At 42.7% G+C, this 26,741-nt stretch overlaps 1 protein-coding gene across 1 annotated transcript in view; it reads left to right on the forward strand.

The window, feature by feature from the left end:
* Nucleotides 1–289: 289 nt before the first annotated feature.
* LOC118778820 (neuron navigator 1-like) overlaps nucleotides 290–26,741 on the forward strand; it is an 84,951-nt gene continuing 58,499 nt past the window's right edge. Inside the window, exons 1-3 of the mRNA XM_036530565.1 lie at nucleotides 290–1,302; nucleotides 18,705–18,807; nucleotides 22,807–23,148. Of these exons, the coding sequence (XP_036386458.1) occupies nucleotides 579–1,302; nucleotides 18,705–18,807; nucleotides 22,807–23,148 (1,169 nt within the window). The 5' untranslated portion in view covers nucleotides 290–578. The remainder of the gene's footprint in view (nucleotides 1,303–18,704; nucleotides 18,808–22,806; nucleotides 23,149–26,741) is intronic.

The following is a 26,741-nucleotide window of genomic DNA, read 5'->3' on the forward strand; positions in this document are numbered from 1 at the left end:
GTGTCCAGTTTTAGCAAGAGGGTTGTAATTTATCACCGGCCCCTTAGGTTTCACACTGTATGCTGAGGCACAGGGAAGCATCTTTATGTGATACAGAGAGAGGGAGAGAGAGAGAGAGTGAGGGAGGTGGGGGAGTAAGGGAGGGTAGAAGGGGGAGGGATCACTGCTGAGTCTCTCTTCTCTGCCATTCGGCTGGAGCGCGATTCAGCAGGAAGGAGGGTCTGGTGAAGGGAGGAGAGAAACGGAGCAGGGACAGAGAGAGAGAGAGAGAGAAAGAAAGAGAGGGGAGTACTGAAACAGCAGCAGCAGCAGCCTGACAGAGAGGGAGAGGGGAGCAGAAGGACAGGGCTGGACAAATGCAAAGTCAAAACAGGGATTACAAAACAGGCATTGATTTGAATTGAGCCGCGTCCCTCCATCCCCTATTTATATTCATCTGTAGCATTTCTGTGGCTGTGCTCTGACAAGCAATTGAGAGAGAGAGAGAGAGAGAGAGAGAGAAAGCATTGCCTGTGGATTGGTGCTTTCATCCTTCTTGCCTCCTCACTGATGGTTTTAAATGGGTCCATGCAGGAGGGATGCTCGGGGCTAGCGTGAAAGGCAGAGAAGAGGACCTGAAGACTGATCTCGCAGAGGGCGCCAAGGTGTACAGCCAGGCGGAGGGCAAAGGATCCGGCATGGCAGCCAAGAGGGGCAAGCCCGGGGTCCCGCAGGGGGGCACCCCGCGGGGCGAGCTGCGGGTGTTCCGCGCGGGCAGCTCCGAGGGCCGCCTGCCCGTGCCCTCCAACCTCCGCAAGCAGAAGTCCCTGACTAACCTTGCCGTGCTCACAGACGCCGAGAAGAAAATGCAGCTCTACCAGCCCGAGTGGCGCGACGACATGGGCAAGCCCGGCACGGGGTCCCTCAAGGCTGGAAAGAGCAAGCCCGCCACGGGCGGAGGGGCGGCCCCGCTCTCGCGCAACCTCTCCAAGTCGGAGCACTCCCTCTTCCAGGGCAAGCCGCGGCCCTTCAGCCCCCTGGCTGCCCCCGCCGCCTTGGGCAAGCAGAGCCGTATCCCCCGTGGGCCGTACGCGGAGGTCAAGCCGCTGAGCAAAGCCCCCGATGACGGCAAGTCGGACGACGAGATCCTGTCAGGCAAGGCCAAGGCGGAGGGCAAGCCAAAGCAGCAGGTGGGCGGGCCTGGGGAGCAGGGAGCCAAGGGCCAGGGCGCCGATGGGGACAAGCCCTTCCTAAAAGTGGACCCCGAGCTGGTGGTGACGGTGCTCGGAGACCTGGAGCAGCTTCTTTTCAGCCAGATGCTGGGTGAGTACTGCTTCCCCCCCGCTTCACTGCATCTCCTCTCCAGACCTCTGCTTCCGTAGAGCTGCTGGCTGCAGCCAAACCTGTCCCACTTGGGGGAGAGAAACCCCCCCTCCCCACTTCCTCATCCCTCGACCAGCCGCACAGCCGTCACGCCTCCCTCCCCAGCTGTCACTGGAAACGGCTCACTGCCACAGAGAGCCTTTTGTCTTGTGCGGAGCTGATCTGGTCTAGGTTGGATTGATAAAACTGCTCCAGCTTTATAAGTAGCCAGTGCTTACCGTTAATATTTTATGCTATTGAAAGCCCTTATAGAATGTCAGGACACTGTCAGTTTTGTAGACATTGTGCCTAAGAGCTTGATGAAAATGCGACCTTGGTTATGCAGCAGAGGATGCAACCGTTTTTTCCCTCTAGCATTCAGTGTAAGCAGACCTCAGCCAATTATACCTTGTGCTGTATCCCGCATGTGCATGTTAACATCAACGTCCTTGTTTGATCAGTGAAACCTCCAGGGGTGACCGTTCTGTTGTGCTGCTTTAACTGTATGCCCAGCCCTGTAGTGTGATGAAGGATGCGTGTGGTGCTCGTTCTCACACCGCACACCGGCTCTGAATAAATGGGGAGACATGACAATTGCCGCCACAAATAGGTCCCTGAAAATAAACCAGGGCATATTGACTTAATTTAAGTTCACAGCGACATATTTAGCTTCCCTACATCTTTCCATCCATCATTGGCTGCTGCCAGATGGTGCCCCGCCCCCTTCCTTTGACAGGGGGTGCCGTGGGAGAAAAACGGACAAGGTGCGCTATTCGTCTGGAGGTCAGCCAGAACGTATCTGATTGCATCGACGGGCAGTTTGTTTACATTCAGGAAGCTGGTCCTGCTAAGGATGTGCAGATAAATCAATGCTTTGTTTCTGTTGCAAACACACTGTAGCGTACTTTTGTCTACAGTGGTGGTGCTGTTACTCTGCACGCCAGCAGGAAGACATTTTTTTCCATCCCATTTGCCACAGCTCAGTAATGAAATGCACTGCAGATAGGCATGCATCCGTTTGCTGTTTGCCAAAAACCCTGTTGTCTTCAGTGAGTGTATCAAAGCCAGGCTGAGGGGTGGGGAGTTGTAAGAATCATAATTACAGTATAGTGCAGTACTGTTTTTTTGAGACATTAGTTATATGCACATATTATCAAAACCATCAGCCATTGGATGTCTTAACTCAGTTTCAGTTCCGTTCCAGCATGACCTTTCCATTCTTCTATTTCTCATCTATGTTATTTTTGTAAGAAACATGCGTCCTTCCTGTGCATCTTGTCATCAGCATCATCTGATGCACCCTGATTCAATGCTAACAATAACTTGCCGTGTCTTCCTGAATCTGAGCTCTCCTGCTGAGGAGTATCTGTGGGTCAGGAGGTTAATGATATGGAGCCCTGTCCTTGTTTCTGCAAAGAATGTTTTCAAAAGCAGGCAGCTTCCAGTCAGGCCCCGTCTGCCTCTCCTACACTAATGCCATTTGGATTCATTTATTGGGTTAACCTCCAGGTTTGATGTCGTGAGTTATGCACATGTCTCTTCTAGCCTTTTCTTTTGTTGTTGTTTCTGGAAGGGTAGTATTAAAGATGTTTGACACAACCTGGATTCTCAGACTCAGAGTCAGATGATGTTACACAAAGGTGACAAGATGCACAGAAAGAAAAAATAGCTGTTCCTGGATCCAGACCATTGGAACTGGGACAGACATTTTGTGCTTTTAGACAGACTTACAAAGAAGTATGTGAAGGGATGGCTGTATGATATGTTATATGGATGACTGACTGGATTGATAAATAGATGGACAGATGAAAGAATGTAACCTCTTTAAATCCTGTGTTTGTCAAGGAACGATCAACTAAGGTGCGCACATTCATGATTGCAAGTGTCCATACACATGGAGTTATTGGATAGCTAGTCTTCAGCCCTAGAATTCAACTTGGCCAAACAAATATACAAAGTGTAAACCTTGCGGACTTCGTGAACTTAATTGTTCCTTTCAGGCATCAGTTAATTTTAGTCATTGCTTCTTTTCTTCTTGGCTAATTTGAAAATGCTAGCTGACTTTTGTGTTTCTACACTGATGTGATGTTTCTCACTGCAGGGGATTTTCTAACTCATTATGCTGTTCTCTGCCCAAATGGCTCTTCACCGCCGCAGCCCCACTCTACCATTCTAATCATTTCATTATGTTATATTTCGTTCTTATTTTATGTCCATTTCTAAGATGGATTGCCCTGTATCTAATCATTAAATTTGAATTGTGCTGCTGGCAGATCCTGAAATGCCATTGCTTCAGACCGCTAGTGTTATTTTTTTTTGCCTCATGACCTCATTAAAAGATCATTTGAATGCAAATAAGACATGGCTGCTTATGAGGTCCGCTCTAATTTCTGGAGTGTCAGAGAAGCCAGTCTACATGCCACCAGAAGATAACCAAGACAGGGCTGTGTGCATGCCTGTAGAGTCCACCCTTCCAGTCCATCAGTTTAATTGTGTTTGTGTGCGCTGAATATGGGTTTATGCCTGGTCAGCATCCACGCAGACTGCCCACACCCTTTCTCTCCTGTTCTATTGGGTTAGCAAATCATGTCAATAAGCAGTGAAAAATGTGCTGTCTGAGTATTATGAGAGTATGTGTGCATGGAAGTGTATTATCTATAGGCAACTGTTTTCTGTAGAAGCATGAATTACCAAGCAGAGCATCTTGGCTAGTTATCATTTTACTTACAGACTGCAAACAGAAAAGGTATTGTGGCCATCCATCACTACGGGGCACTATGGGGCACGCATTGGATTTGTGTATGCATATAGTTTTCTTCCCTCAGGCCTACAGTATATATAAGTGAAACTTTTATATATGTATTCAGAGTGAGACCAGCCCACATTCAATGTCTGGTAAACACTTGACTTATCTGTTTTTTTTTTTTTTTTAGTGAAAATGCTGTGCTCTCCGTGTTTCCGACTGGATTGCGTGACAGCAATGTGTGCAGATGAAGTGTTCTCTGCATCCTCCTGTCTGTTGTTCCGTAGCCAGTGAGTGTGTGATGCGATTAAGGGCCCGTCTAATGTCACTTAGTGCGCAGACAAAATGCTAATGTGATTTTGTTTTTTAATCTAATTTTTCGTGTGTTTGGGACAGAGAGGAGAGCCCACTGAAAATGCAGTATCGTTCACAGCATTAGGAGCGTGAATTGCTAAAGGACTGCCTGTGCATCACAGCTGCTAAGCACTACAAAAAACACACAGAATTAATTGACCAATCACAGTGGGTAAACTGTGTCTCTGAGATAGCGTCATCATGTGCTATCATTCTTGAGACATATCCTATAAATGCAAATAAACAAATGAAAGTGCTAAAACTTGAGAGGGAAATCGGTTACTATAAGTTTGCCACTGAAAAGACTGAAACCAATCTGAAGGTTCCCAAATAAAATACATTCAAAATAATTATGCCATTATACATTTGTCTAGTATGTATCTCACTGAATAGCCATACTGCACATGGAAGAAAAGAAAACCTGTGCATCTTGGGATGATGAAATTCTTTATGGATTATTTTACCTAATCGTATATTACCAAATGAATTTTAGTTTCTATTTTGCCTGTGTACAGTTTATGCATAGTTTGTTAATTGATACCAACAGATAATAATACTAATACATTTTTACACTAATACTAAATATTTTACTTCCATGAGTGACATTTGCAATTTGTTAAAAGTAATTCTGAGTAATCTATTAGCCATATAATGCTAAAAAAAAGTAACAGCGTGATACATTACGTGCAGATAAGTTATAAGTTAGTATGAATAATGAAAATCCGTTTTCCTTTCAGATACTCAATTTGGGTTTTACATGTAGAATATTGGATTCTCTTTTCACTGTTCAGCACCTTCTGTTAGCATATTCAAGGTGTGACAGAAGTGTTTCTACAGGTAAACTGCTCTCTGAATTTTTGCCTGCACTGCATTTGAATTAAAAGGTGTTATTTCATTGGAGATCCTCAGGCTACAGTGCCGTGTTTCTTCTTTCCCCTCTATAATGTAGGGTGGCTTTCATTAATTTGTGTATTGGCGGATTCCAAGTCCTGCTGTCACCTTTTTGTCATTATAGTCATTTTTCTAGTTATGGCAAGCTTTTGTTTTCGTATGCATCCCTGTGTCCTAGACAAGGGAATGTGCTGTCAGTTCACGATGTTCTGTGATTTCAGTGTGCCACTCTGAGGTTTCACTAGAGTGACTGCGTAATCTGATGGTTCACATTACTAGTCATATTGAATTGTTTCTTAGCTTCACTCTGACTGTGACTGCATTTAGCCTCAGCAAATCTGGCCCTCAGTTCCTATAGCCTAAAGTAGATGGCCTTTGGGTTTCATTCAGTCCTTAAAATGTAGGCCCAAAAAGTCTGACTGATCGTTGTTAAAAGAAAAAAACAAGGGAACAAAAAAAAAAAAAAAAAGACACTAGCTTTCTATCCTATCTTATCCTATCTCTAACTTTCTAACTATCTTATGATGTCACACAATGTGTTACCACATGGGGAAACACACAGTGTATGTGTACAATTTGTCAACTTGTTGTATTACTAAAACTACAGAACCATCAGTTTGTGATGTTGCTAAGTTACAGTGATGGATATTTTTAGTAGAGTGGTACCTACAACAGGGCTCTCATGCTAATTGCAAAACAATAGCCAACCATGTGTTTAGAAAAGAGGGTGGCTAGCTAAATAGCATATCAATTTAACAAGTATTCATTCTTTTTAAAAGCATTGATGAGACTTAATTAGTATTTGTACTGAAAATAAATGTGTTTCATCTGTTTGTCCTATTTTCCTTTTTTCGACAGAAAAGGTTTGTCATTTAAATCATACAATCCTTTTTTGTTTTCATTTTGTTTTGTTGCTGTGTAATATTACAACACATATAATCATATTTATAGCTGTTTTACAAAACGCCTTCATAAGACCATAATTCTTGGGTATTGTAGCACAAATGCACGGGCTTGGCATATATATTTAGCCCCTCTTTGTTAGCTACAGTTGGTGAGTCTCCAGGCAAGCCTCCAGTGGTGGTTTTTGTGTGAGAACACAATGGACTATGTGAAGGTCATACAGTAGTATGATGATACGCTTCCTGCTCTGTGAGTCTCTACTACTTTACTTTACCCAGTCTTTACCCATCATGCACACACACACACACACACACACACACACACGCACGCACAAACACACACACACACAAGATATGTCCTACTTGGTAAATTTTTAATTCTATTTGCTGAATAAAATTATATGAAAATGTTGTGATTACACACAATGACCTTTTTGGCAAAAGGAAAGGCAGCACCACGCTGTTATTTAACCTTGGAGGGACTGCTGGACTTCAGGACCAGGTTTATACACCCCTGATCTCTGGATTTAAGCTTTGTAACACCTGCAATATTCATTATGATGTCAACAGAAATACCCTCAGCGTATGTTGATGGTCTTCTGTTGTTCTTAAATTCTGGTGACCAGACTGGAAAAATCAATGCTCCAATGTTCTGATTTGAGATACCACAAGACCATAAGACACAGCTGAGGTCAGAGGACAAACATTTCGTTTGGCTCTGAAGAGCAAATAGACATCTGGCAGTGACCTTGACACAGTATTCTGAGAACAGCTGATGAACAGCTTCTTGAGTTATCTTAACCTGGGCAATGCCATGAGCTATGGAAGAGCAAGAGCCATAGCCCAAACATTACATTACATTACATTACATTACATCATTTAGTAGATGCTCTTACCCAGAGCGACTTCCAAATAAGTGCATCATTAGGGTTGTTCCTAATTCTGAGTAAAGCAAGATTTCCAGCCAATGAAACCCCTCTTGATGATTGCACACCATTATGAGTTGCTGAAATGAATTAAACATGGTCTGCTATAAAAAATTAGATTTTTTTTAATATTGTTGCTCAGGGATGAAGATGAAGGACAATGCACTTAGAACGAATCTGGCCCAGATTATCTGGACTCAAAGAGAGATAATAAGATATTGTTGCATTTTTTAGCCAATACTTTGTATTCATTGGATATCCAATTGTTTATTCTGATAGTTTGCATTATGTAGCACCTCCCCAATCCCCTCTATCATTTCTACATGGCAAATGGGCATTCACGGTTGTAGAATGGGGAATTGAGGCACTCTGACTAAAACAAAAAAAGAAATTCCATGGTTGAGCAGACCTCATGAATGATTTCCTTGCTGGGGGGAGGAGTCCACACTCTGTTATAATAGACTGCTTTGGGGAGTGAGCATAAGGCAGCCTCTGGCTACCACAGGAAGCTCACTGTCACCTCTCTCATCACAAGGCAGAACAACTGAGCAGCACAGAGCATCTGCTATGTGTCTGCATATAGACTCTATTGTGTCATGCAGCCCTGACAAACAAGGCCTCCGCCCAGAGCTCTCTCATATACGCGCGTCCCTCAATGCTCCAGCACCCGGCCCACAGTCAGCCCGTTCAAAGAGGCCATCATGGAACAGAAATATAATAAGAGATTTCACAGATTAGCCTTCCCTGGAGGGGGTGGGGGGGTGGGGGGAGACTGCATGGAAAGGAAGCTCCTGATTGCAGCTGGTGAGGGAATCTGCTGCTGATGTGCAGGGTTCCTGCTGTGTAGAGGAGCTTGGGGGGTAGGCAACAGGACAGAATGTCGGACCATACATCCCTGCTGCTCGATAATAGGAAGCGATCTGCAGTCCTGACATGCTCTGATTATAATACCAAATAATGACATGGTGAAGAGTGGGGATGAGGGAGAGGAAGCCTTTCTTTATGTGTCCTTTGATTGACAAGGCCCTGACCTACATCTGACCTTAGTGGAGATGGTGCTCTGTCCACTGGCTTGCTGCATGTGCACAGTGTGTTTGGTAACGAGATGCTGTCTGCCTCCAGAGATAGTAAGCCTCACAATTCACTATGTGTGTTTGTGTGTTCTTGTGTGCGTGTGTGCATGTCTGTGTGTGAGCATGTGTAGGATGAGCCTTATGTGTCTCTCATATGTGGTCCACTCCTTGGCAAACCTTGTAAAGGGAAGGTAGCCATTTTTCAATATCAATAAGAGTGACTGAACTGGATAATCAGATGCAGCCCCTTTTCAACAAACTCGGGGCATTAGAATGTATAGAACCTAACTATGTCATGTGTGTCTCATGTGTTAATCTAACCAACAGTTGCCTTTAGCAGGCCTTGCACTAATCACAAGCCCTGATTGTGGACCAAAAAATAGGAGGGCAAGTTCCACCAATAAACACATGTTCAAAACTAAACAGACTTCTCTCTGTCTGGTGAACCTTCTACATTTAAAGCATTCAGACAAGCACCTCTCAGTAGTGTAGGTTATGAATATTGTTTGTTTGTTTTGCTGTGTTTTCAATCCTGTGTTTAACACAAATTCCATAATCCCCATTTATTATCTCAGCATTCCTAAATTTTTCTGTTGTGATCTCTGCCATACTTTTGATTCTACTTCATACTTGGATGTCTGTTTTCATGTTGTCATCTTCAGGATATCAGTAATATTTTATAATATTTCAACTTAATTTGCTGCAGGGATATAATTAAAATTGAAGTTAAGTGCCAACAGCAAATTTCATTCTATCTTCTTGGAGATAAAACATTTTAAAGGCCGTGACTTAGTTGGCACAAGCTTGGTTTACCACAAGCTTCATATGTAATCGTCTGTCCCGCCACAAAGCCACCTCATATCCTGGCCCATACATGACTGTCTGAATCTACTTGCTTTTCCCCAAGTATCACCATTCCTTGCTGTTCTTAGAAGAGTATGAGCAAGAAAAAAACAGAGAGGACCTCACAATCAGGACAGTACTTCAGTTAGGAGGAGTACAGACCTTATCCAGGATGGTGAGAGAATCGAGGCTTAGCCTGTCTCACCTGAGTGCAGCGTCAGAGGGCTGTCCCTCATTCATCTCTGGGACACCCCTCCGAAAAAGCCTTATCCTCAGCCCCTAAATCTCCAGCTGTCTCTCCCCCCTCTTCTTAACCATGACTGCTATGTTGGGACAGGCTGGCCTGCGTCCCATCCAAATGTCTGCCCTATGTCCAGTGTTGGGTAGTTTGCATGGGAACACTCTGGCTGGGGTCTAGATGATATTTGGTACTGGTCCAAGATGACCTCATATGTAGCCAGGGCCTGCTCAAGTTGGGACAAAATACAGCCGTGAAGATGTATTATTATTAGGATTATTATTAGTAGCATTATTTCTGGTATTAAATTTAATTACGTAGCGGATGCTCTAAACCAGATCAAATAGGCCAGGGGCCGTTATCTCCTTTCTCCTTCTGAGCTGGGACCAGGGTAGCACAGTTTGGATTGAAAGCTGGCTGACTCTACAGCTTAGCATTTCCATTGTGTTACCCAAAAACAGACCTGAAGCACACGGGTTCACATTGAATGCTAGTTTCTGCCTCAATCAAGACAACTGCCAGGACTTTGTCTGCAGGGTTAAAGGAATATTTATGTTCTATCAGAAAGTCTATACTTTAACAAAGGAAAACTTCATAAACTTTGTTTTTTAATAGTTTAGTTAAATCATCAACGTGGTGGTAATTTTCTTGACTGTCCTGGCATTATGGAGCACTCAATGTATATGTGTATTGTCCAGTGCATTCAGGTCTTGAGTCTGGAACATATGGCAAACTGCATTCAACCAGTTTTTTTTTTCTTTTATATCTCACTTGAGATATAGTGCATCCCTTAGTTTATTCCTTTAGGAAACAATTGGCCTTGGAAAGCAAATGACTTGAACATTCCATGTTTTTTTTTTTTTTTTTTAAGTCTTGTCCCAATCCACCCTGACGTACAGTGGGTCTTCAGAGCCAATGAACAACTGCTGGCTTTCCACTGTTGCACAACTGTAGGGTGGAGGGGGATTTAATCCTGACTGAGGTCATCACCAAATGGGACGCACTGTTCCAAAGAACAACCCCTCATCTGCTCAAGAATGGCCATCAGTCTTTGTGGCCAAGATTTGCACCTTGGCTGGGAGCAACTTTCTTTGCATGGGGTGGAATTTTTATAGCTCCTTCTGGTTTGTGTGCTGTAGGAGCCCTGGAATATGGCGCAGCAATCTGCCATCACAGACTGGCTGTAACTTGACAGCTCTCGGGGCAGTTATTGTGGATATGACTGTAGGGGTCCTGGAGCTGGTCTGGGCAATGAAAACCCACCAGTCTCCAAGAGTTGTGTTCCACTACTTACTTGTGTGTTGAACAGTGCCAGATCTTGCTCCTTTTGTGAACTAGCATAGCTTTTCCAGCACCAGGGGGTGCAATTTCAGGGCACATTTTACTCATGGCGACTTGGATTTACCAAGATGTATATGCCTGGAGAGTCAGAGTTTCCTGATTGTCTGACTTGGTACCACTACCATGGCCACCACCATTTTCCCCATAAATTTCTACAGTAATGCTCATCTGCTAATTTAAGATTCCTAGCTCTTTTATGACTAGAGTGTCCATGTTAAAATGATACTATATAATGAATTTTGTCTTTGGTTTTAACAGAAAATGCCGTGATTCCTTTTTTTTTAGGTTGACAGACCTTTGTGGTTTGTACTTACATTAATGTAAAATACTGAGTTTTTATTTTCAAGGGAAAAATTAAATTACATCTAGCTAGCTTTGAACAAGATCATAAGTTGTGGTCTGTACAGAGCAGTACTCAAAACACACCCAGAGACGGGTGTGTTTGAATAAATAAAATATGTTGTGTTGTATGGAAATTTATTTTTCCATTTGCTGGATTTTTAAATGCATCTAAAATATTTTATGTTTTGTTGTTTTTTTTTTACAGGACAGTTGGCATCCTGCAAAAATGTTTAGCATGTCTGACATAAATGATGGGTTAATAGAATGGTGTGATATGAAGAAAAACATAATGGTGAAGTGAGCCCATTCTCCTGGTTCCCAAGTGGTTATATCATTACATACAAATGTGCATATCCCTGAAATTCTATATCATTTATACTTGAAAGTGATTTATACTGGAATCAGGAAATAAAGACTGTTGGAGCTTAAGCAAATCAATTGGATATGGGGAAATAGCTTACCATTTTTCATTTTAAAGTGTAAGTATTTGTGCAATAACATATAACTGAATATAACTCCATACATTTTAACAGACTACAAATACTACTACAACTGCCTACATTTACTACTGCTATTAATCTAATAATAGTTATAGATGTGATTTCCTGCATTTTGTGAGTTTGTTTTGTCTCATTTGTCTTGTGCTCTGCTCCTCACACAATTTGGTCTCCCAGGGCACAGGAGGACACATTGTACAGGGGCAATTTCTAACCCAGATGTTGGGAAGATGGGCTCCACTTCCTGTCTCGCAGTATGTGAAGGTTGCCACTGTGCTTCCCAGGAACTGAAAACGGGGAGAGGAGGAGCCACAATTATAAGAAAACAGATGGAATAGTAATAATTTTTTATGTTGTCAGTCAGAATGTTTAACAGAATTACTGTGGAAAAACCATGATAATTGTTATTGGCATTGAGGCTTTATACATAGTCACCTCCAGAGGTGTCAGGTCTAATATTTACAATACATCTGCAAAACAAAAACACACACTGTTGGCACACCAGCCGTATATTTCTTTGCAAAAGTGGCATTTTAATTGAGAACATCTCAAATGGTTTATGGATTATGTGGTTTATATGCTTTTGAATATGATGCATGTAACCAAAGCAAGAGAGCTGGATTCAATATCGTAATTATGAAATACCTTCTAGACTCCATGCCTGGTTTCACACCCCAAGAGAAATGTAGGCCCACACAGCATCACAATAAAACTAATCAATGTTTGTCACAGGGATTTTCAGTGTTCTCTGCAGCATGCAACAGTAGTCAGTGGTTATACGTTTGACATTAGTAGGTTCACTGCATTTCAGTAGGCTAGTGACTGGTGTGGCTCTGTCGTGTGACACCGTAAGGTGTCCTCTTCTCTTGTGATGGCAGTTTCTGTCCCCTCCAGGAGGGAGATGACCCTGTCTGTCTTGTCCTTCCTCTGAACACCGGAAACATCAAAATTTCCTTTCCAGACTCTGTCAGCAGTGATGTTTCCCAGATGTTTCTCCAAATTTTTACTCAATCCATTACTATAATGAATGGTAGTGTGCCATAAAAGAAAAAAGAACCTTTTTGTATGACTCATTCATATACTTCAGTTAAATGGGAAACTGCATGTGCAGTAGTGTGACATCGCTCTAATTAGTTGTGATGAAATATAGATGTGATGGTGCCCTGTTTTACAGCTGCCACACCTTCAGCAGGTAATTACAGAGCCTGGTGTTCACAGGTGCCAAAATCTCAGGTTCGCATTCCAACTATACTTGCTATTCTTTTTAGTTTCCACTAGAGATTTTCCCTTGACGGAGTGATGAAGCAATGATTAGACTGACACACCATGCAGTCTTGGCTCTTCAGCGAGCACTAAAATATCCTCCTCGATATATATTTTTTAAAGTCAAGCAGGCTGGCTGTCAACATAACTTTAGCTCATAACCAGACTAGTAAAGCATAAGTCGGTCCCTCCTTTCCTCCAAGCCAGCCAGGAATAACAAAAATTAAAAATAAAATAAAAAAACCTTCATAGATAAATACAGACTGCAGGGCTGTCTGCAAGCAAATCTCACAAGTCTTTTCTCAAAATCTTGGATATATTTAGATGTGTTTTGGATTATGTCTCAAATCACAGGATCAGTGATAATTTCCATTTGTTCCATCTGAGGCAATGCTGCAGACATCTAAGTGCATGGTAGGTGTGTCTTTGGTGGTCATAAATAAGATGTTGTTAACCATGCACATTTTTTGGGATGGAGCCTTTCCAGGCCACTGGCCAAATGGTGGTGTGCCAGATACTGCAGGACTGCATGAGGCTTCAACAGCTCTGTGTGAACGGGTCATGTACTTCAGGGCCACTTTCAGACCAACCCCTGAGACTTGTGTCATGTGACTTGATGCTGAGATGCAGATGGTCTGATGAAGGAACTGGTAAAATTATACTCTGCTGTTGTATTCTTCTGTGTCCCTTTTGTATTGAGCATACATAAATCATATATGCCTACATGAAAATATACTGATGCATTATTGAAGTTAAGATGCTGATTTGTGGAAGCAACCTACCTTCAACTCAGCAAATGTGAAAAACATTCCTTTTTGAAATGTGAAAAGTTCCATGCAATTGGAACAGCAAAGCTCTACTCCTTTTTGTCTTTTTGTCCTTTTGGTGCCTTTTTGTCTTGTGTTCACTTAGTGTTCACCAAACTCTCTGCCCCCTCTTGTTTACAATGGGGATCTTAGCCTAAATATTTCCTTCAATGTTCTCTTTAGGGAGTACACCTTTTATCCCCAACCTAGTGATACCAGTGGAAATCAAACACTTTTTCCTGTCATTATCATTGATTGTACGGACCTGATTGCTTTTTCACTTACTCATGTTCTCTACAGGGAACTAAACCTTCAAATCCCACCTACTGGTAACTCTATAGATCTAACCTTCAGTCTCACTATGGAGATATATCATTTTGTTTATTGGCTTCCTGCAGGAGAACTGTAATAAATGTGTCTGTGTTGCTCGGGTTCACGTGTTGCAAAGAGCCCCTTTTCCTCAGCATTCCAAAAGATTACAATTCAATTGGTGTACTTAATGAGTAATGATTGGAGCAAATTATTCGTGTGATATCCTGCCCTCACTTTGTTTATTCACAGCTCTTGATTATTGCCAAGGCCTCCAAATTAACCCAGCAAATGACAGTTTATCAGCTTCCACTGGGAATTGACAGTGACTGACATCAGAAAATTCCATCCCTAATTTCTGCTCTTCATTTGTCCTGATGGGGCTTGGGGATTTTTTTTTCTTTTTTTGGAGGGAGGATTATAGTCCATTACCAATGTCACAGATCTATTCAAGCCTTAACAGAATATCTAAAGCCAGTATAGTGAACTCAGACTTACTTACTGAGTTGGGCTAGTGTACCTTACAATGACAAATTACAGATTACACCAGTTTCAGAAACACTGTATTTAGGAATTGGTTACATTGTATTTGTTGATTTTCTGAATGTCTGAACATTTTTTTAACTAATACCTTCTTGATGAAGATGCACAGGATTCATAACTGTACTCCGAAACTTATCTCGAAGCAGACGAGTGCAATTGATAACAACCAGGGATGTTTCTAGTTATTGATAAGATCCGGGGCTAAGTCAAGTTTGCCTGGGGCTTTTTTTTTGAAGGGAGATCGGCATCAGTAGGTTGGGGAGGTTACAGTATATCTACCTCTATAATAAATAAATATTATCACACCTTTGGACGCTGCAGGTCAAGTTCCGCTCTGTTACACAGTCTGTCTGTTGTTTTGCTATAAACACCTCCTTTTTCAGGGCAAAAATAGGGGCTAGGCTTTAAGTATTCGGGGCTATACCCCCGAATAATCGAACCTAACAACGCCACTGATAACAACTGAAACCATGACCCACAGATGGCCAAAAACTTTAGTGACATCATTATCTCTATTACTCCTGCTATTGATTTCTGAGACTTTAAACTTTAAAAAGGGCCTATTTCCCAACAGTCAGGGGCCTTGTGCAGCACATCTGTCAGATTGGTCTCACCATACAAGTGCTCCAAGAGTCCTCCAAGAAGTTTCACTTACCAACATCACCGTCAGCTCCAGGCCTTTGCAGCAAGCATGCCGCCCTGTGCTCTGAATACAGACAGGGGCCCGACATCAATAAGGCCGAGGAAGGTGATTTCTTGTGGATGGAAGCTGTGATTAATGGCCTCTCTATCCAGCGGGTTAAGGGAATGCACGGCTGTTTGTGTGGGTGATTTGTCTTCTTGTCAATAGGACTTACGGACTCTGGCTTTCGACAGAGCTGCGACATCCCCCTTTGCTGTGAGTGTGGCAAATGAGGATTGCAATTAGCCAAACAGTGCTGGTGTTCCTGTTTTCTCTAATGGCTGTTTTACACATTCACGTCCATTTCAGGAAATGGATGGAAACTCTCTGCCAGATTCTCAAATTGGATTGAATGTGTGCTTCCCTTGAACTCCAAAACCCCATTCTGCCATTAATGATGACACTGCACAATTGAGCTTTGAAGTGAAACAGTGAAACAGTCGTGGAGCTGAAAAGTAGTTTTTTTGGAATCGAAGAGCGTGTATGTATGCAGTACACTTCCCTTAAGGTGTGTTTTGGAGTTCATAACTTGCTCATGTACATGCAGCACACACTGAAGCTTGTCTTTGCGCTCTCTCTTTGCGGGATTATATACAATTAACCTCTGCACTACCAGGCTGGATTTTCTTCTATTAGTTATACGTGACTAAAATATTGTTAGCATAGCCCACCGCATACATTGGGCTCATAATGCATAAAAGTATAGCTTCTGTCATCCAGCTACATATTGTTGATGTATCTGATAGTGTAAAATGCAACCTGGCATCATGCTTTATGGTACAAGCATCATGTCTTTTTGCTTGTTTGCAAAATGGTATTATAAAGAATTCCAGTATTGCATCCATAAAAAAAATTTCCCCAAAGTAGAATTTGTTATGTTCCTTGAATGTTGTTTTTGTTGCCATTGTGCCATCTCTTTGGATGATCAGATCGGTAATGAAGGTCAAGTTTGCACATTCTGCACTAGAACTATTCATTTATAACCTTTCCTACAACTGCCTGAAAACTCCTTTTATGTCTTATTATTTGATGCTGAGATCCAGTTCACAGCATTTGAGTCAGGACCAGACTTGAGGAGGAGCTCCTCTGTAAGGAGCTTATATGCTGGGCAAGCCTAACCTCTATCACAAAGCCTTGCCATTTCAGCACTGCAGTGCTGCTGCTGCTGCTGCAGAGGCCGCGATGCAGAGCTTACGTGAGAGTGGCGTGTGCAGCGTTCCTGTGGAAACGAGGCCCAGAGCTGGCTGCACACCCCCCTCACACACACATAGACACACACACACACACACACACACCCAACGCGCCCCCCCCCACCCACTTTTCCCTGTGGTGGCACCTGCTGGCTGCTGTGCACAGAATGTCAGGCCTAGCAGCTTCCTGGTGGGAGCCTACATCTACCACAGGAGCGACTACCAGGCGGCTACATTAATATTCCACAAGTAAAGGATGTGTGTGCTGCTGCAGCTCGCATGGAGAGGAGGGGAGGAGGGGGAGGGTGGGGTTGCCATGGTGAGGGACTGTGCGTGGTCCGTGGAGCCGTGCCTGCTAATGGCTACTCGCACGCGCACCTCTGATTCCTCATGAAACCGAAAGCACCCATACCAGATGCTGGCTGCGAATCAGGCAGCTGTAGGCTGGTGCTAGGCCTGTGGAGGGGACAGGAAGAAAGACATACTCCCCCCTGTTCAAGAGCCATGTTCATTAAGGGGGTCACGGTTAATTGCAGTAGTAAATGTTGCTTTGATGTATTACTGTCTTCACACGTCGATTTTGTGATTATTGGGAAGGTGGAGCTTTGCATCTTATTGTGCCATCCAAAAACATAGCATCACAATCAGAGGAATGTATTACTCCTTCTGATTTTCCATGCATACTCATGATTTCTGAAAATCAGTGATTATATGACGATGATAATAGCTGCATAGGTCGCATGTGTGTTTGTGTGTGAGAGTACTTATACATGGTTTATGTTTTTTTTTCTGTCTGTTTTTTTCATGTGTAATTTTTGACCAAAAGATTCCTTAGTGATACGAGCACAGACGGATGCATTGGATAATGTAAAATGATGAAACATCATATAGAAATTCAGTACTTAAAACTTCAGTAGTCCATATGTATGTATAATAACAAAACAATAGTCCAGTCCAGGCAGGGATGTTATGCAGTTCTTTCTCTCACACAGACAAAAAAAGGTCTTTCATAGAATGGCAATCTGTTCTCACCAGAGGAGTTCCACACATAGTTGTCTCATTGCATCAAATGGCATTGCAGTCATTTAGCAGATGGTCTTATCGAGGGGGACTTACGCAGGTTACAATTTTCACGTTATCCATTTATACCGCTGGATATTTACAGAGACAATTAAGTAGCTTGCCCAAGGGTACAGCAGCAGTGCCCCAGCAGGGATTCGAACCAGCAATTTTTGGTTACGAGCCCTGGTCCTTACCACTATGCTACACTGCCGCCCTGTAAACCCTTCACACCACCCAGTGTCACAGGCTTCTTTATGGCTCCCTGATGAGCAAGCAATTTGTGAGTTCAACGAAGAGTGGTGCTAGAAAAAAATCCATACACACACACATATGTGTTTTCAGTTCCCTTACAGATGTCCTGTATGAGGTTTTGTGTCATAAAACAATTAATGATGGCACTTTTATGAATGCCATACACATAGGCCAGAACTTAGTAAAACAGCAACTGCCTGTATATGTTGGAAGCATAGAACAGCAAGCTAATTTAATGGTTTAATATATGCGTAAAGATTGGTTTTATAATGAAAGTAATTAGGCAGTAGAGGAACCCATAACCAGAATAATGTGGTGTTTAAAGGATTAAAAGGGGACTGTGTAAAGTGAATGTCCTTATTGCTAGAAGAGGAATGGGGTTTTTGGCATCTGTGCACCAAATTTGATTTCACATTTGAAAACACATTTCCTTTTTTTCTAGACAATAATTATAATATTAGTAATATTATTTGATTAACAAAAGCAGGTATATAGTGACTAATGCATAACTATCATGATAATGCCATTGGTTAGAAATGAATACGCTTCAAACACAAGCCACAGGTACCCTAGCACTTCCCTAGCAGTGACCCTAACTCAAATTATACCTCTAACCTCCAAACCGCAGTCCCAATCCTAGAGACCCCCATCTCAGCTCCAGGCCTTTATGTCACTATACAACAGTGGACTCCTGTAGCAGTCAAGCCACCATGTGGTCATGGCCTTCTGTTGATCCCCATTTACTCCTGTTAGACACCATGCTAGCTACTGTGTTCAGTTGATTTCCTGTAGAATACACTCATGTCAGGTTCATATGCATACAAAATTTCCAATATGTAGACATCAGTGAAGCAAAGTTGTATTTTAATTTGAATCTCAAACAGGTTGTGGTTGGTTGTCTCCTAATGTCTGCAGTATTTGTGTCAAAGTCTCTAGTGAAAAAGTTTTAATAAAAATGTCTGTAAAAACTGCAGTCAAATGGAAGACTGTCTGATTTTGAGGGAAGGTGTATGTAATGCACACCCAGGAGTTAAGCCTAATGTACTTGCATGATGGAGGACAAGTGTACTGTATTTATCTGCCCCTCTCAATGGTCTCACCCACAGACCCAGAATCCCAGAGAAAACGCACTGTGCAGAATGTCCTGGATCTCAGACAGAACCTGGAAGATACCATGTCCAGTCTGCGGGGGTCACAGCTCAGCCACAGGTATGAGGGGCATAACACACTAAATGACCAGACAGCAAATGCAATAAATAAAGGGATTCACTTTGGACATTGAATTGGAAATTATGGGCTAGCACCATGTAGGACCCCAGTGAGAGAGATAAATATTCCTGTCATTTTTATTTCACTCTAATTTCCTATCCCCTTTTTCACTACAGTTAAAGTTGGCAGGATAAGGCAATATCTATCAAGGAACTAGCTCATTATGGACAAATTTCAACTAAAGAGCAGGAGGCTAGAACACCAGCAGGCTGTGTATGAAAATGTGCCTTTAGCTCCCCCTGACTTTTACTTCTCCATTGACAAATTGCCAGTGAGTATTAAGAGCTCTTCTCATGCAATGGAAATAGTGAATGTAAGTGCACAACTGATTTTCGTTAATTAATTTATTAGTTCATTAATATTAATATGACAGCCAACAGGTGAGATGGGATTCAGTGCTGAGGGCGATGGCAGGGGGCTTGCCTTGGTATCACAACAGGGTGTACCTGTGTGGCACACGGTGGGGTTTCTGTAGATGCATCATGGTTTATCCTCATGTGAGGCACCGGGGCGCACACTTAACAGTTTTCTTAATGTGGGACTGGAGTATCAGTGGAAATGGCCAGACCAAAGAAATCGAAGGGAGGTGGTTTCATGTTCCTGTGCATATTTAACTAAGTGACAAAGTTCATTGTGGTCGTACAAGGACACATGCAGACTGTGAGGTAAGGTAGGTAAGCACACACACACACACACACACACACACACACATACACAAAGCCTGTTTTCTGGCTAAGCCATGGGCAGCTGCCACTTTTCATCTGTGCACACACCTGATTGCAGCTTGCCAGATGGCTTGCTCTGAGCAAAGGCAGATTTGCTTTGTTGTGTTCCAAGCCTTCTTTGTCTCAGAGTCATTTTGAATCACCTCCTGTATTCAGCCTAGTGTGCCATTGTCCAGATGTGTGTCCAGGACTTGTTACAGCCTGTATTGGTCATTTAAGTGCCATAGACATCAGCAGGCAACACATTAATGGCTATGTAGAAGTCTATGCAATGGCAGGAAAGCCTGTTTTGGTATCCATCAGCTGTTTATCCAATGGGCTTGTCTGTCCTCTTCCTCCTGTCCCCTGCTTAATGTACTTGGACAAGCAGTACTCCTCAGCCTACAGTATTAGTGGATTTCATTTCACACTTGTACCAGGAACTTCGATCTTGTCCCAGGAGAGTTATTCCACCCTGCAGAACATTGACATTCCTCTCTGAAGCGTTCTGCTGTAGACAGAGACTGACAGGCGAACTGGTTTTCCCAGAAATCTCCCATCATGTGGATTTCTGCCCATTTTGGATCTGGTTGCCACCCTGGTCCTAATGCTAGGCTCCTGGCAAAATCCATTCCTGTCAATACCCTTCCCTCCCCTTTGTCCACCTGTAAATTACTCCATTTTTTTTTTTTTTGTGTATGTGTGTGAAAATCGTCAAAAGCATTAATGCATCATCTGTTTAAAACAAACAATGGGGTAGCAGTCACGGAACTGGGCTTGTAGCGTAAAGGCTGTAGAGTTGATTCCCAGCTGGGGCACTGTCACCTGTTCCCTTGAGAAAGGCGCTTAACTGAGAGTACTCCGTTAACACATCCAGTTAATGGAAGCTGCATAAAAATGTTAGCTGTGTATTTTCTAGAAAAGGGAATCTGTTCAGGAAGTAAATGATCTAATGAATTAGTCGCCCTGTTCTGCTCAAGCACATTGCTTGTTACCATGATGTGCACTTCATAGAAACAGCATGGCCAGAATTATTGTTTCCAAACAGTCATACTTAAGGTAATAAGGTCATTAGTGACTAGGCTTTTAAAACACGTACTGCTAAATTTCTGAATTAGACCTACTTCAGATAGAGCACAGGGTAGGTTTGCTTATGAGATAGAATAAAATGATGTGAAAACCATTCTGTTCTTGTAATGAATTAAGGCCTATATACTGTAAGTGAGATTATATTTTCAAACAGGAATAATCAGGAAAAAATGAAATTTGTACTTAGTTGAAGTGTGAAATAAGTTAAAGAAAAAAAGGCAAAATCCTCATTTAAAATACTTTAAATGTTTCTCTCAATGTGTTTTACATGCAATGGCATGACATTATGCCTTGCTTTCCAGTTGAAATAACAAAATGGTCAAGGAAACAAAATTAGAATAAGGTAATACGATCAGAATTTGGGATAATTTATTCAGATAATTTAGTACCCCAGCGATACCCTGGATCATCAAGTGAGTTTCCCCTTAAATATCCATCTTCTAAAAGTAAAAATAGCTTTAACATTCCCACATGTTCATAGGGGAGGGGCAGGCTTTGCATTATTCATTTGAGTTGGCACATCTGCTTATGTAATCGTCAGCCTCAGCAAAAGCCCTCTGCCACAGGGAAAGAAAGACAGAGACTAGGCCACACAACAAACCCAGCAGATTTACACATTTCTTTCTAAAACTTTCCACTTCAAGTCCAGTCTCACCCTTCATTTCACAACCTCTATTTCCAGATGGCCAATGTTTATTTCAAGGTTATTAGATCTGTATGCCAAAAGAATGGTCAGTGACTTAAGGTTCATCATGAATGTATATTATGCATAGTATTTCTTATGTCTTTGAGTGGCAAATAACCATCATAACCCTCATATTTGTATCACCTCCATTTTATACATCCATTTATGGAGCTTGTTATTAACTGAGGAAATTGAGTTTGAGTACCTTGAAGATGTGCATCTGTTGAAATTGTGTTTTAATTGAATGATGAGTTTAAATGAACATAGAAAGACTACACTTGGCCTATACATGTGGACATGTGCAGAAACAACCCAGTGCTGTTACGCCTATCCAGCATGAGAAGCACTAAGTCTGCAGTAACTGGGTCAGCCATAGTCAATCTTGGATTGGATTTCCTCTTCATAAAAATTGCTGTGTGATGGGCGGATTAGAAACAAGTTCTGCTGCAAATTTGTTTTTCCTCTGTAAATCTATTTTGTTAACCTTGTTCTATGCAGAAATGTGACTATCACATCCTCTCAAAATTGTTGAAATGTGATCAACCATGGCTTTTGCAATTTTTACATAAAACATACTTTTTTCCCAAGTTCAAATTCTGAGCCCTTTTCATCCCTACAGTCCTGGCCTAAAAGCATTTTCTCTTTATGCAAGTGTCACGCACACATTCACATATAAATAAAGATTTCACAAACATACAGTAATAATTGTTAGCCCCTGGCAAGCTGCAGCTTCCTGCAGATATAATTGGGTTCCCTGTCTATTTTCTGTGGTCAAGAGTAATGACGGGGGCATCTTCAAAGTAGGAGAGCCAGTGATATACCAACCAAGTGGCAGAATAACAGTGTGTATAACATGCACATGTATGCATGCACACACAAATGTGTACAGAAACACACTCTCTTGCAGACACATATGCACTCACACATGCACACATGTTCTCACAAAGACACACACATTTGAAGGCATGCAAACACACTCAGACACAGAGACACACACACACACGCACGCACGTACACACACACACACACACACACACACACACAAACATATACACCCACAAACATAAACACCCACACAAACTCATTATATCACTGCTAGAGAAGAGAAGTCATGAGGGAGAGATGTCATGTAGGAGGGAGATAACAGCTTTTTTGCTGTTTCATATGTTCCAGTGTTTAGGTTGTCAATGTTGTGTTGTATTGGCTGGGCATACTAATTCACCTACATACACCTAACCCTAACCTCAACCCTAACCTAAATCATGTGTTTGAAAGCTTATATTCTGCAGAGTTTAAAGTAAGGACATCTCTATACTTAATTTTCTTTTTGTGCTTCTCACTCTTTCCATTTCTCGCTCTCTCTATATCCCACTCTCACTTTCTACATCTCTCAATCATTCCTTCTGTCTCTTATTATCACTCTCACTTTCTTCCTGTCTTTCCTGCTGCTTCTCATGCCAGCTGTCTGGAGACCAGCGTGTGCTACGACAGCGATGAGACCAACGCCCGCAGCATGTCCAGCATGTCCAACCGCTCGTCCCCCCTCTCCTGGCGCTACGGCCAGTCCAGCCCCCGCCTGCAGGCGGGTGATGCCCCTTCCTCCACGGGCGGGCAGGGGGCAGCCCAGTACGCCTCCCACACCATGCCCGCGCGCAGTTCCGGCCGCCTCAGTCAGGTCTCCCGTGTGGAGCTTGTCGAGAGCCTGGACACCGACGACACCGAGCTCAAGTCGGGCTACCTGAGCGACAGCGACGTCCTGAGCAAGAGTCTGAACGAGGACGAGGACGACGACCTGGGGAACGGGTGAGCAGCCTCCTCGTAGCTCCCCTTTGTTCTTGATGTGCTTGTGTCCAGCTTTCAGCTGATAATATCATCCGTGTCTTGGCGCTGTTCACTTTGAAAGGGGTTCAAGACGCCAGTGCTTGTAAGCCTCATTGCCAGTTCTGTTCATATTCACTCTGTCTGATTCAGATGGGAAGTGAGGGGTTGTACAAGAGTACTCTAGTTAGGTGTCAGTGTATCACTGTACTTACTGAACACTACTCCAGACACAAGATTAAGACTTTCGAAGTCACATAATTAGTACTCAACTATACTACAGAACATCAGTACAATTCCAATACACTATTTTTCCTTCATGGCAGGCAGTTGCTTGGTCCTTGCTCCTCTCTTCATGTGTCTACATAGAGAGTAGCTCTTTCCTGAAACTCATGAAAAAGTAAAAAAGATGATTAACAGTAGGAAGTGGCAACGGTTCGGAACGTATGCTGGAATGAAGGTCATGTTTGACTTGATGCCTCTTGTCAGCTCATGTTCCTAGAGTGGTGGTCTGGAGTAACTGGGTCAGGAGTTGAAAGCTGAACACTCCTGGATAAGACCAGGGGGTCTTTATGCAGAGTTCTAGACCAGCTCTCCCCTCTGTGAGCTGATTCAGCCAAACTCACGTGTAATGTCTTTTGCAGAACTGTGCAGTATGTAAATCACTGTTGGTTAAGATTTGAATCATGAAGTGTTTCCTCCACACCTGTGTGTTTCTGGAGCAAGGCTCACAGGCCAGAGGCCTGGGAAAGAAGATGGAGAAAAGTGATGAATCCGCAAGTCATTAGATGCGCTTAATGTCTGAAAATATGTGATGAGACTTGACTTGAATATTTATGAATGCACAAAAACACCCATAACAGATGTTGAAGGCACTCTGGCCAAGCTTCTGCATTGCTACATGAAAGAGAGCATTTTTTATCCAAAAGTCATTCATGTAGTGGTTTTTGTTGGATCACCTATGTGAAGTGTTTTTCAGCAAATCTCACAGGCAGAAACTGTGTAGAATATAGTTTTTAGCTGTTACATACCTAGGATCAATAACCTAATTTCAGCTCATTGATCCTTTCATGCATGTACTGTGTCAGACCTTTGCAACCCAAGCCCTAAGAACCATGCATACTCGCAATGCTAAAAAGTGGCAAGCATTAGATACTGGGATACCTAGTCCTGATCTCTGTGATACAGAAGAGAGTGGGGAAATATCTAACGCTTGGTATGTTGCAGTGCTGTAGTAATTACAGGCTTTATTTAGCCCCCCTGTGGAGCTGACAGTGTAACAGGCAACTGTGGTGGAGTCCCATCTGAATCACAGTTGTGGAGACTCTTGCAGAGCTATACTCTGGCACCCCTTTAAAATGTAGGTCCAAGTGTATATTTCCTAGGTTACCTACGCAGACACGTGAGGTGCGTTCCCTCACCTACATTCCCAGTCTTGCTGTTTTCCCACTGCTGATTCTGCCTGGTTTAGTTTTTTATCGGTTGGATAGGATGTGACTTGTTCACCAAGTTAAGAGAGGTGTACCATCATGAAAATGGTGTAACTCTAGGTTAGGTTTTGGACCATGACCATTATCCTCTGCATTCTATACAGAGAGGGGCTAATGTTGTGAGTAAGGCCTCTAGCCAAGGGAGCTAATCCTGCCCTTATTCTGGGTCCAGGGGCTGATTTGATGTTCCTGTAGTGGGTGGCTGTGCGCTCACTCGCTCTGCCAAGCTCTGCTAAATCATTTCAAAGTTTTCTTTGTGTGAAAGTTTTCTCTGCTCTGCTGTTGAGTGCATCTGATTGTGTGTTATCCTCATAATGCTGTTCCACACAGCAGCCTCTGGGGCAGACGAGGCAGGTGTTCCCTGTTTTAGTAGAACTGACATGTTGTCACCTCATTTTGCATTGTTGGAGCCCCCGTCCTTGAGTGCCTCTCTCCCAACCCGCTCAGTTTGGCTCTCCATCACAGAGGGATGTGTGGAAATCCAGACCAGGCCACCAGAGCTGCGACTACTCCTTTTATCTCCACTCTGCATGCAGCAGGGGTTTGAGTAAGGTTGCAGAACAGCCAGGACATTGGGAAGAAGTCTCACCCTCCACTTGTATTTGTGACAAAGTGACCACTGCACAGAGAGAGAGAGAGAGAGAGAGAGAGAGGTTGATTGAAGTGAGGGGAAGAGAGAGTGGAGTGTATGTTTGAGAGAGAGACAGAGAGTGTGTGTGTGTGTGTGTGTGTGTGTGTGTGTGAGTGTGAGTGTGAGCGAGGGAGAGAGAGCAATATAGGAAAGCAGACAGCTCATAATGCTGGCACTTCAGATACAGCACACAGGGGACTGGTTATAGAATTAGGAGGGACGCGTGGCCATATTGGACCTGGCCCAGACACTTACGCTGTTCACACCTTGCACAATGTGCTGCTGAGATGCACTAAAACGCTTTTAATTGACCGTGTTCTTCCACTGACCAGTTTAACACCCAGCTCTTTCTGCCAGCCTCCACTTAAAGGGGAACAGAATATCCACATTTAACATGTTGGTCCTCACCTTGCAGATCAGCAGGTGTGCATATTGAAAGACAAGGGACCAGTTCAACAGCACATTAATCTCTATGTCCTTCCACAAACATGACACACTTTCAGGTCAGCACTTGGTATCATCCATCTCTCAGGCACCAGCGACAAGTCTTTTAAGTGATCTCCATATGAGCCTTCAAAGCATGCACAGGTACCTGTCCTGAACCATCTCAGCCTTTTAATTTTGCTGTGAAAACAATGTATAAAACAACAAACGGTGACTATATTTTTTATAATCTGTTGATTTGTATAAACAACAGATCAAGAATGATCTGTAAAAAAATGGAGAAAAGGGGAGATCCAGTAATATATTCTGTGCTTTGGTATAAGGTAGAGAGGCCTGGTGTAGGTTACAACACTATGAAAGGATTTCATGTTTTTAGTTATTAAAAAAAGAGTGGCTTCTTAATATGGACACTCAATGTCATAAAGGTAAGGAACAACATACAAAATTATTTTTAGTCCATATATTATATAGGTCACTTAAAAGTATCTCTTCTTTAACAGTGTTCAGTGGACAACAATGGGTGCAAGTTGCATAAATACATGGACACTGAGCACTGCTGGGCTGAGTTGTCATGGTGACAGCGAGCACTGCAGGAGCTCTGAACCACCTGCTGTGTGCCACCTGTCTGCAGGTCAATAATGTGAAAGGGGACACAAAAATATCACCAAAAGGTTCTTTTCACAGGTAGTTAAGTGCTGAATGGTAGGTCAAACTGTCTCCCTTAAAATGTCATTCTCTCTTCAACTCTGCTGAACTTTTTGTCTAACACATATTTATGTCCAGCATGTTTTATAAGTGTTATATTTGCTGAAATGGTAGAACAAATGCCTTCACTGGCATCTTGATTAGAGACCTTGACTGTGTGACTGTGTAGGGACAAAATAATTTGTGGGTTGTGTCCTTTCAATAGTGCAGTAACAAACAGTAATAGACTCACAAAGCACAATAAAGACAGTGTAGAGTTACCTGCTATTGTTGAATGGAAAATATAATCTTATCTGTGTAACACAACA

Source organism: Megalops cyprinoides, chromosome 6, assembly GCF_013368585.1.
Source record: "Megalops cyprinoides isolate fMegCyp1 chromosome 6, fMegCyp1.pri, whole genome shotgun sequence".
Taxonomy (NCBI): domain Eukaryota; kingdom Metazoa; phylum Chordata; class Actinopteri; order Elopiformes; family Megalopidae; genus Megalops; species Megalops cyprinoides.